Raw genomic sequence first — 12,358 nt, 5'->3', positions numbered from 1 at the left:
TCGCAAAACAAGAGCGGGACAAGAGCAGGGAGATCTGTCCTGTTGATTTATTTCAGGCCCGATCTGGCAGAGGGCTGAAATTCTGGCTCCGTGCCCTCCCCACCAAGCCCCCCCCGCCACGCTTCTCAGCAAGGCCGCAGCTCGTTCCGAATGCGATTCCAGCTCTGAATAGCTGTCAGGTGGGAACGGCCAGCCCTGCCGACCTCAGCCGGGTTTAAAACAGCACCAGAGACACAAAACGCTTTCTGTTCTTCCTGCCCTTCAGCCACCCCAACTTCTGGAAGTTAAATTATACAGATCACAGCTTGAAAATATCGTAGAGAAGACGTAGGTAAGTCAAAGGACTGGACCTGATGGCCGGAGAACACTGGGAGGACAAACGAGGGATTGCCCATCTGCGTCAGCTGCTCTGACTCCTGCCGGGCTGCTAGCCCTGCCTCTTCTTAAGCAGCTCTAAGCGTGTTCTCAGCCTCCTGTTATAAATTCACATTTCATAAAGCCTCCTCGTTCCTCCCTCTCTATCGAGCTGCCGGAAATAAGAAGCACGGCTTGCTTTCACATACTCCTATTGCAAGAGTGCGAAAAGACCTTCTGCTTTTTCCTTCCCCCAGCTTCACAGCGGTCATCCTCCCGCGAGGAAGAGTTTTAGCTTTTCCCCAAAGCAGCAGCACAGTATTAACACAATTCTCGTTATTTTCACAGCTATTCACAGGGAACCTGGCAGCAGCAGGGAACGGCCACGGCAACCGGCACGTCACTCTGCTGGGACGTGGCACCGGGCCCTTCTGCAGGCTCAAGGAGATAACCGCAACACTTCACATTTGGAAGGTTTCTCTGCCTCAGCAAAGAACAAAGAAATGTGTTCCCCCCCTCCGAGAAAGAAAACCGCAGAAATAGAGTGTGTTCTCCCTGTTGCCTGAGGCAAGCAAACAAATGGGTTAGTAAGCCTTCACTCTGAAGCAGATAGAAATGTTACGTACAGAGGTATTAAATATGACAGAGTTCTCTTCACATCCTCCTTAAATCACAGTTGAAATCACAGTTTTGGCAGAGGGGAAAAAGCTGCAGCTAGACGTGGAAATGCAAAGCCGTGCCTCAACCCATCACAGAAGCATTCGCACTTGGAAAGTTGGCATCTGATTCTCCACAGCTTCGGTGCAACCGTAAAGAGCTACACGGTTTGCCAGCGGAGAGGCAACGAAAAATGGTATCGCTCTGCTACAGAAAGCAGCTCCGAGTAGCTACACCACTGTCAGAAAACTCACTGTGAGGTTTTTCCATACCGTATACGAACTCCCACCCCTTTTTTCTCGAACCTTGGCCTTATCTGCACTGAGGAAGTCAACCACTGAAAGAAAAGTTTAATAAACGATTCCTTCTGAATGGTTCCATCTTCTAGTGCGGATGGGCCTGAACTGCTTTCAGCACTGTTCAAGAAAACATTAGAGACACCATGATTCCCACACATACATACACATACACATCCATTAAATGCACAGAAATAATATTAAAATGATTCCCACTACCATACCTTATACTGACTCTAGCTACAAGCTATAAACTTCACCTCAGCGAGGCCCGGGCAAGAATATTGGCTCTTTTGCATGCAATCAGAAATGATCGTTTATACAGTGGCAACCTCTGCACCAAAAGAAAAAAACAAAACAAAACAAAACCAAAACCCAAACAAAACAAAACACGAAAAAAAAAAAAACAAAAAACAAAAAAACAACAAACAAACAAAACAACAAACCCATAAAAGAGTTAAAAATAAAAACCTTTCACAAGCTTTGTTTTCAGACTAGCCTAGAACGACACGAAGGACCAATTTCATGGTTTTCACCAGGCCGATTGCAAGTAGTGAATCAGCAAAACAGGACGCGCTGCTGGGCGTCCTGGGGTGTTAGGGTGCTCCTCCGTTCACAGTATCGATACAGTAAAACAAAAACCTGCTCAGGAAACTCACAGTTATGCCATACGAACAAAGGCATTCACCATTTTATGTCAGCCCTTCATCACTACGCTTTGATGGATCGGTTGCCATCTGTTTCAGAAAAATGTTGCTTGTATAGCAGTTACTGCACCTTCACCCTTCTCTTCACAGCAAGCTTAGCAGGGAAACTTTCCCACTATAATTATATATAATATATGTATATAAATAACTTTATGTTTTTATAGTTTGGTAGTATTCTTTTAAAAGTTCTATTTTAAAACACTTAAAAATCTTTTAAGCAACTAAAAGTAACTTTTGATGCTCTCTAGTGTGAACAGGATAGGATTTCAAAGTTTTTAACTTTTTTTCTTTTTGATTTTTGGTAACTTCAAAAGCTATGACTAAAGCAGCATACTCTGCACATCTCCGCTCCTCCCCGCACCTCGATTGCGACAAAACCTACCTTAGCCACTCTCTTATCTCTCATCTTCTGCGACTGCCCTCTGGCAACCTTACTGTTTCGGCACAATCCCGTTTGACCTTCGACAGGAAACCCGATGGGGCTGGTCCCTTGGGTGGCCGCTTAGAAAATCATTCACTGTGTGACGATGCACTTGACAGGAGAGGAGGAAGAAGGGACAGAAGGAAAACGGAGGTGAGACATCAGGTTTCCTGTTTGAAATGGTCAATGAAATTGCACTTTGCAGGCGCCCAGCTCCGAACACCTGCAAAGGTTCCTCTCTTAGGAGCACATCCCCGGCACACACGATCCTGGCACCAAGCCCTTCCCTTCCCCACGCGCACAAAACCATCAGAGCCACGTCTGCTTTTTGAGAGAGACATGGGAGGAACAGTGAGACCCCTCGCTTCTAAAAGAGAAAAATATCTGAAGCGAGGTGAGGATCCATCGCCCTTCTCCAAGCACATCCTTCCCTCGAAAGGGGCGGGAAAACGATCCCGAGTCCCAGCTTGCAGGTGGAAAAAGCTGGAGACGTTTCCACGTGCCCAAAACCGTGCAGTCAGACTGCAGGGCAAGCTTTATTTTCACTTGGCAAGCCTCCTGCCCGCCAAGCCCCTGCTCGAACCGCTCGCCCGGCTTGCTTTGCCAAAGCAAGACGAAGCGTATTTCTTTCTCGACTGTCTCCTTGTTCCTCCCATCGCCTTGAGGATCAGAACTTCATCCTTCCTTATCGCGCACGTTATACACCCTCAGGAGAACTCCTTCAACCAAACGTCCTCTCCCAAACCCCATCTGTGCAACCTGTCGTTCATTTTCCCCCTCCGTCATGAACAACTCGGCATCAGAACCAGAGAAAACTCTTATTAAAGTATTGCATATTTTTTAAAAAGACTTCTTCAAAAGATGTCAAGATATTTGCACTTATCTTCCTGTCCCATGCTTTTCCGTTTATGAAACACGTAAGCACGTGCAAACACCTACAATACACAACGCAGGCATGTCTCTCTGGGTTTGCTTAACTTGCTCTAAACATCAGAGCTGCTTAGAATACAAAAGTTTAAGTCCATGCAAGGGGACAGAGTTGTGATTGCTCTAGGAACCATTCACTTTTCAGTTTCCTGAACCGTTACGAGGGAATAAAGTAGGGTTTTCTTTTCTTTTTGCATTTCATTGATAAAAAAGTTATCAAACTAGCTTGTAGAAACACGTTTAAAAGCAACCACCCACGATTGCTCGGCTGGGACGATAGCATTTCAGTACACCATATTGCTGTTATAAAAGATCAAGTGCGTGTCGAGGGGGGAGCAGGGGGTGCAGGACGACTTTGGTAGCCAGCCTCTAACTCCGCAATTCGGCCAGTCCGTCAAAGCTCAGCTCCTAACGCTCGGCGACACCCGAAGCGCGGCGGCGCGCCGGCGGCGATGTCGGAGTGCTCTGAACTCTCCAGATGAGCGACGGCAAAGGCCCGCCTCAAACGCGAGACCCCCCCCTCCGCCCCTTCTCCCAGCGCACGGGAGGCGAAGGCCAACCTCCCCCGCTGCGAACCCCCGCCCGCGGTAGCCGAAGCGCTTCCAACGTCGCTGACCTCTAGAACACCGCCTGCTAGCCGGCGCCCGCTTCGAACGCGGGGCCTTGAGGCCGCACGCCTGGAACGGGCAAGCCAAAAGCCCTAAAATAATAGTGGAAGTAAAAAGGTAGAAAGAGACACAGCAAAAATAAGACAGGGATAAATACACTCGGGGCAAGGCAGGTTCCACCGGGACAGTCTTTTTGTTTTCTTGAACGTGTCGGCTACCTGGGGAAGGGGGGAAGGCAACGGCCCCTCGACCCCGCTCTCCCCGCGCGCTGGAGCCGCGGCTGCGGCCGGCGGGACCTAGCTGCTGGGCCGGAACGCCGCCCGGAAATACAAAGGACTGCTCGTCCCAGATCACTACGGAACATTAAAAAAAATTTAAAATCCTGTTGATCCCTGAATAAGAAGTTGATTGACACAGTTGTGTTGTTTTTCTCCAAGAGGAGGAGGAGTAAGGGAGAAAAACTCTACGTGTGTGTGTGTGGGGGTGTGTGAGAGGAAGAGAGAGAGAGAAAGATATTTCTTATTTTGGCAACATCTCGGGAGCTTCTTTCTGTCCAGTGGTGGCATTGCACTAATTACAGTACCAGCCTGCCAGGTTGGTGCTGACTCTTCAGAGCCGCAAACGGGAAGACGGTCCTTTCTCCCCAGACTCTGCAGCCGTGCCTCAATCTGGCCCAGTCGTGGACACAGATCCCTGTGCCGTCTCCCCCACAGCCACGGCCTCCTCCTGCGGAGGAGATTCCTCCTCCGCCTGCCCCCGAGACGTGACGGTGGTCTCGGGGGAGATGCTGTGAGGCCCCTCCAGAGGCATACAGCCGGGGTGGTTCTTGCGAAAGTGCTGGTTGAGGATGGCCTGGAAGGGGAAGCTTTTGCCGCAGACGTGGCAATGAAAAGGCTTGTTGCCCGTGTGCTTGCGGATGTGATACTCCAGCTGATCCTTGCGGGTGTACTTCTTCCCACACATGCGGCAGACAAAAGGCGTGATGCCCATGTGGAGACGCATGTGACGGTCCAGGCTGCCCTTCTGGTTGAAGGATTTGGCGCAGTAAATACAAGTGAGCCGGGGGTTGTACCGGAACCAGCGCTCTGAAACCTCTTGCTCCCGGAGATACTCCACGTAACCGCTCACTCCGAGCAGGGCCGATTCCTCCCCCTGCGAAGGAAGCGACGGAGATTTCAGTAACGAGCAGCTGAAAACCAACTGCAGGAAAGAAGATCGGGCCCCAGTCCAGCCAGTACAGCACGGAAGCACGTGCCAAACCTCGAAATCAGCAGCATTAATGTCTTCAACCTCAAGCACACATTTAAGCGCTTAACTGGAGCCTTGGGGCTGAAGACAAATGAGCAATCAATTAGAAACCTGCGCTATGGCAGCCCCTTCTGCCAAGTCATTCGCCAGATCCGGGGAGGAACAGACAGCCCTTGTCAGGAGGACACTGTACCACCGATTTCAGTGCTGGATCAGACGTGTCAATACACGCTACTTTTTTTTTTTAAAACCTGGGCCAATTTGATTAAAATACCGTATTACCACATTCTGCTTTACTTACTAAAGGTTTCAAAAAAAAAAAAAAAAGCCAATTGATGAGCTTGCGGTAATACGAAGGTGGAATAAACTACAGATCTGAAACTCTTCAGGTGTCATTTTACACAGGTATTTATGCAGGTGTCATTCAGGATTCATTTTATAACAGATCACATTTGCCTAAATGGCTGTGTAACCCATCCCAGCCCCGCAGCGTTGCAGGGGAGGATCTGCAGCACAGAGAGCTAGCGCGCCCGGCCCGAGTCACACAGCCAGGACTAGCTGGCTCCTCGTTATTTTCCGAAGCCAGAAAGACAAAGAGCCAAGGGTCACCCTGAACCCCAAGCTCGGGCTCTAGGACAGACATTTCTGGCTGTCGTACTCAGAACGAGCGCCAACAGGCCGTCTCCTGAAAGCCCCCGTGCTGGAGGACGCAGGATTTGCGCTCCCAAGCTTTACAGAGTTTCCCGCCGATGCCAAACGCGGACGAGCAAAAGGTGGAAAAAGAGCAGGAGGGCCCCTCCTCTGGCACCCAGGGCTGCGCGAGCAGCGGCGTAACTGGGCCAGGCGCTGCTCAATCCGGCTGGACAAGCACTGGGTAAGCTGCTCGGGAGATGCACAAAGCTCTGGTACTTTCTTTCCACTCTACCCCTGCCACTGGGCAGGGATCACGGGCAGAGTATTTTTAGCATCGATACGGCAATACCAGAAGAGTGGGAGGTGACGATACTTCCCCAGTCTGCGTGGTAGCCTAGGGTTTTACATTTGAGGCCACCTCACAATGTGGAAATCAGAGCGGCTCTTCTGCGCGTAGAGCTAAAATTGCTTTGTACGTCACATTTACCCTGGAGGGTTAGTTTGACCTGAAATTTTCTAGATGTATTCTGAGGACACAAACCAAAGTTTCGGCAAAATAGGAACCAAGAGGCATCTTTTGTGTTATGGAAGGGTATGACAAAGTTAGCAGACAGCAATCATGGTTTTTTTTTTTTCCCCCTTGCTTCACTTGGTCTTACTCAAGGGCAAAGCAGCCTGGTAACTCCTCACCTGCCTCCAGCAAAGTCATTTGATTATGAACTGACACACTGCGTATCTGCCAGGCACACAACGGTCGTTCTACACAGTGTCGGGGGACACACTCGCACTACAGTGGCACTGCGATACTGACTGCATGCAATAAAAAAATTAGATCAACATGATTAGGCACAGGTATTACCACCGTGTCCCACTCTGCTGCACCCTACGACCCGTTGCCCTCCTGCATTTCTGCGCATCTCACCCTCCTGCCCCAAAATTGTGCTCGTACCCCAAGAAAGCAAATTCAGAGCTACTTCACGTTGCCAATTCCGCTATGCAACACAGTCCCTTGGGGGACGAGACAGACCTCTGTCCAAATCCACAGCCCTTTGACACTCCACCCTTAAGGTTTACTGGTGTAGTCCCTAGAGGGCTTTTTGGAATGGTTTTTGGCACTAGCATGGAAAGGTTCAGCTGTTGTCACCCCTCAGTCTCCCACAGATGCCAGCTAACACCTCCTCCCTCAGCTCAGGCATCTGCTGCCAATGTTTTAGGGCAGATCCAACTCTGGAGGTTTCTCCTCAGGAGTTGGTGGCCTGCCCAGAGCGATGGTTGATATTTATGCCCTCAGACAACAAGAGAAACTCCTTGTGTTTTCCAGGTATCTGGCCGAAATCCCCAAATCAGTTTTAAATCATATACTGATGGCATACGTTCTCAGCGTCAGCAACTACACCCCTTGCAACAGTAAAAGGTCCTTGTTTCGCACACAGTATTGCTTGCAAATAGAAAATATTACACACTTCATCACAACACAGTCCCCTTCACCTTCAATGCCAACATTTACTTGCAAACTTCTTGATCTGCCTACCTGGGAACTGGGCTGCTTGGGCTCATCCATCCGCCCGGGAGACTCGCTTTTTGATCTGTACCGCTCAGTCACAGCAACCATGCTGCCAGAAGGGCTAAATCTGTGGGGTGGGGGAAGAGTGTAAACGGAGTTTTTAATGGGGATCAGGTCACTACGGTGTTTAGAACAACAGGTGAGCAATAGAGGCACCTGCGTAGCATCTCTTCATCCTCACCAGCTAACACACAGGAGGCGGAACAGCGCAAGTATAAAGGAAAAACCAAGTCATACTGGTCTGTGGTTTCAGTCTTAACATCTGAAAAATAAAACCGAGTCATTTGCCTTCCAGTTCAGTGACAGAGAGCTTTTTGGTTGCTGTCGCAAGTCAACCGACATAGGCCCAGTGACTCGGGAACTGTACCACAGGAGAACAAACCATTTCTCTACGGGCACCTCTCATTCACCACCCTCGCCCCCCTCTCCTTTTCAAGGGTGAAACAAAAGTGATGTGATGGACTCCAGGTGGGAAACACAGGGTATTGAGCGCAGTGCAAAAAGAGATGATCAAGGCTAGCTGATCCGTGGAAAAGAGTTAGGGAACCAGGAAAGGATCGCTCTCCCAAGGGCCAGCTCAAGATCATTCCCACTGACTGATTTATTAAGTGACAAGTGACAGAATATCCACTGCTTCCACGTAGCTGTTCCCCCATGGGACCAGAGGGATTGAGCTAGAGGAGGGGCACATGTCAAGGGAAACCCCACAAATACAACCCCCTTCCACCCCCCCCACCCCCCCCCCCCTAAAACCACAACAGATCTGCCCTTTATCAGATCCGTTCTTTGGTCTGAGCTAAGGGTGACAAAACAAGTGCTGGAGTGGAGGGGAAGCAGATGGATGGAGAATCAAAACGCAGCAGATTCCACCAGCCTATTTTCAATAAAGGCTTTCTGCTCTTTCAAATAAATCAAAACAACAGCGGAGGCTGATGGGCTCCCCACTTCAACTGCTTCAGAAGATGTAAACTCACGACCCTCCGCTGTCCCGGACCACGGGGAAGAAAATTTCCTCTTGACCTACAGCTGGCGACCGGCTTGTTTCTCAGGCAGAACTACCCCCAGATTTTCAGGCCAGAAGGCATCGCTGCAGTGACACTTTGCGTAACACATATGGTATGTGACCTGCTTCATTCTGATGCCGAGCCCGGTATCTGCTGAGGCTGAACTGAACATCTTCTTTAGACAGAAATCCCACCTCAGTTGAAACACCAAGAGGTAGAGCCTCCAACCCATGCACCTCTAAGTGCTAACAATTGATTTCCCGAGGTAGCCTGTACCCGGAGATCCTGGGCTGATCGCTACCCAGCCAAAATACTCTAACCCAAACAGGATTCACTTCCTAACACCAGGAAAAAAAATTCCTCCAGCGCCTGCGCTTAGGATGGCCCCAGGAAACAGAAGGGGGGAAACATTCCAAAGCGACCAACCCAGTCAAGTGAAAATCTTGCACAATCTCCTCTTACAGCCGAGGTCGGTAATTAAGTTAAAACTCACCTGTCAATCTCACTGCTGGTTGGCCTGACCACTTTGGCCCCGGAGGACCCTAACGCGTAAGCCTCTTGGCCCATCGATCCGTGGCCCGTGGTGTCGATCACCATAGCAGTGACCTCCTCGGCGCTGCTCCCGTCTTCTCCCGACGGCTGATGCTCTGCCCCCAGCCACTCCTCCAGGTTCTCCGTTTTAATGTGCACTCCTCCCAGCACCCGGACGTCGTCGTCGTTCCGTCCCCCGCGGTCGCCCATTCCCGTCTCGACGTACCACTGTCCTGCTCGGTTAATCCGTAGTATGGGCTCCCTGCTTTCCACGTCCGAACTCTGCTCGATGATCTGGGGGCTGGTGGACTCCTCGGGCGGGCTGAGCTCCCGGATGTCCAGCACCGTGCTGACCTGGCCCAGGCGACTGCCCTTCAGGGTGTTGTGACGTGGGCTCAGAGAACGGTTTAGGTTTGGCGTCACCCGGTGAGACTCCGGCGGTCTCTCCTGATGCTTTGTCCTGGTCTGGCTCAATTCCGCTTCCACCTCTGCCACGTTAATTTTGAAATGGATTCCCTCAAGAATCTGCGTGCACTTGTCTATGATGTGCTGCATCTGCAAGAAACTGGCGGCCGTTAGGTAACTGATGATGTCAGCCAGCTGCAGGCATATCCTACCGGTGTAACAAAAGGAAAGGAGCTGCTCGAAAACAGAAGGGTTCTTGATGACAGAAATGGAAACGGTGCTCATTTCGTTCAAGGGACATGTGGTCGCGGAAGTAGGGCGAGCTGGCAGCCAGGACCACCTTGTGAGCGCGGAAAGCTTGCCCCTGCACGTTGACCACGATGTCACACAGGCGACCCTGCATGCGTAGCTGATTCAGGTGGCTCAGGACAGAGTTACTGAAGTCAGGAATCTCCAGCTGAATGTTCCCACCCTTCTCCATGGCTGTCCCAGTTGCAGGTGCACGACCCTACTGGAAAGCGGGGAACAAAAACGCCATCGTTAGCAGAGCTAGTCTATCATTTGCATTTAAAACATTTTTCACCTACTTTCATGCAGTTTGAAATACCAGGATTTTTAGAGAACTCTCTCACCGTTTAATCTACAAGCGCCTCGCAGCAGTTCGCCGATCTTTATGTGCTGTACACCACCTTTCACAAGAACTACGTTAAACCAGACCCCGATAGATCCCTGTGGCTTAAGTGCTCGAAACGCTTCATTCTGTCAGCCTCAATAAAAGCACATTTGCATTGTAAAAAGAGCATTAAAAATGGTTCAGGTACTAAAAATAGGTAACTGATTGCGTAATGGATTAAAATACTTAGCCCTTGTACCTTCTAAGCACTGTGAAAAGGGAAAGTAATATTGTTATCCCTCCTTTGTAGAGCAGGAATCAGGAAGGAGACACCGGGACCTAAATCCTCCTGAGAGACTTTTTCAAATGCTGACCGGCACACAGTTTGACCTCAAGGCATCTTAAGTACATCGTTACAACCAAGATATTCATCATAGGTGGCGTTTCTGAGACATGGCAGAAAATATATAAGAGCACGGTGAAAGAAAAAGAACAGAATTCAGTTCTAAACCCCAACTTATCGGACCATCCGCCGGGCACAAGCGACTCCCTGGCAAAAGAAGGTGGAGTGTGTGTAGTTTGAGATACTGCAAACAGCAACAGACAACTTGCGAACAATGGGGATTAACAAACTAGCTCTCCTAGTTTCCCTTCCATAATTCATTTTTCTATAATCATCACATTTCATTTTGGCAAAGTTTGAAAAGGAGCCCTGACCATATATGGTAAAAATTCAGAACGATCCAAAATTAGACGTAAACTCGCCCAAAAAGAAAAAAAAAAAAAAAAAAAAAGGAGAAGTAATAAATTTATTAAAGACCACCACCCGTGGCACGAACAGCTTCCAAGCTGGATGGCATCTGAAGCGTCAATTAAGCAGAGTGCTGCAGAAATCCAAACAATTTCAGGCGGGCCGGGAACACTGAGGCTCATAGTGCTTACTCTGAGAAATCTCAGAATCGAAAGGACTAGCACACAGGAAAGCACGTGTGCTTTTGAAGGACTTTTTTTTTTTTTTTTCAATTTACGAACGCTGCAGGTTCATATGCCCAAGCGGACTTTGTGCAAACTTGGCAAAATATGTTACTAAACCTGAAGCTGCAGGACAGCCTGTCAATCTTGTGAAGTCGTGCAAAGGGATTACTAAATGGCCGGACGGCTGCGTGTCTCCGGGGCAGGTGAGATCAGGGGTGCACAAAATTTCACAAGGTGCAGCTTAAACAGTGCCACGTCTTCAGGCTTCTTCTCCCCTTCCCCTGCTTTTAGAAGAAAGCAGTAAAACCCACCAAAATCAAGGAACTATAGCGCTCAGGTTAAGTTACGCAGTGTTAAGAACAGAACTTCAAACACACAAAATGAGGGGAAACAGAAAATCCGACATCTTACCTGCAATGTTACGAGTGACATACAAAGGGGAGGAAATGGGGGTGGTGTCTTGTTGTTTTCCTTTTTTCTTCTGATGTAGTAAGGTCTGAAGCTTTTCACCCCCTTCCCCTTTAGAAGGAGAAAAGAAAAAGAAAAAATGCAGCATGGAGGAATTGGGTTCTCCTGAGCACAATCAAGAACGTCAAGCTTCGTCGTTCTTTGTTTTGCTGGCGGATACAGCAGCAGGATTAGCTAACCATTACACCACGTCCCACCCCAAACCACAGAGAAACACTGAATCTTATCAAATTGATCTTCCCCCAGCTGTCTGAGCAGTGTTTGTGTCATAGGGATGATCATTAAAATAAAAAATGGAAGCGCAAGTAACCTGAACAAGTCATTTCCTCTCTTAAGGGGTTGGCATCTCTGGCACTAACCCTGCACGGTTTAAACACAGGCAGGTTTTTCCTCAAATGAGCAGTCTCACTCACACCATCAGGAACACTCACGCAGCCAAAATCACACCAAGCATGTGCAAATGTTTACAGGACTGGGGAGCCCGTAATCTCATCATCTTCCCAACCCAGCAGCTTCCAAAGCCATAAACCCCAAAGCATCCTCTTAAGGCAGGCAAGCAGAGGGAAGGCAGGAGTGAAACACAGCGGCTGAGGCAGCCAGCCCCCAGGTAGGCTGGTGCAGGGGGGGGAGCCTGGGGCAGAGGCCGACCGTCCGTTTCTCAGGGGATCAGCTCAGGATATACAGAAAGAGGAGGGAAAAAAAATAATAATCCGATCCTAACTGTCAGCTGCCCCCAGGGGAGACCCAAAAACTATTTGCGACCTTCTGCTCCCAAGGCAGGGAAAAATCCGTGTGCTGCTGACAGCAGGAAAAGGACCCATGGAGCTTCATTTACCTCAGAATCGAGGGAGCAGCATTTTACGATACGCTCTGGGGACAACCTCAGACAGAGGCTGGCGAGGGGGACTCTCTTTTCGGTTCAAACTGCCCTTGTCTCCAGATGATTT

The 12,358-nt window shown here is 49.4% G+C and overlaps 1 protein-coding gene across 1 annotated transcript; it reads right to left on the bottom strand.

The window, feature by feature from the left end:
- Positions 1-3,945: 3,945 nt before the first annotated feature.
- Positions 3,946-12,290, bottom strand: ZBTB37 (zinc finger and BTB domain containing 37). Its single transcript, XM_042807756.1, is given in 6 exon segments — positions 3,946-5,122; positions 7,383-7,482; positions 8,913-9,649; positions 9,651-9,863; positions 11,355-11,462; positions 12,247-12,290. Coding segments are annotated over 5 exon segments (1,560 nt in total). The 5' UTR covers positions 11,376-11,462; positions 12,247-12,290; the 3' UTR covers positions 3,946-4,633.
- Positions 12,291-12,358: the final 68 nt, after the last annotated feature.

This window comes from Tyto alba, unplaced genomic scaffold, assembly GCF_018691265.1.
Source record: "Tyto alba isolate M040663 unplaced genomic scaffold, T.alba_DEE_v4.0 Super-Scaffold_1000006, whole genome shotgun sequence".
Classification (NCBI taxonomy): Eukaryota; Metazoa; Chordata; class Aves; order Strigiformes; family Tytonidae; genus Tyto; species Tyto alba.
This window is presented reverse-complemented; position numbering and strand designations above follow the sequence as displayed.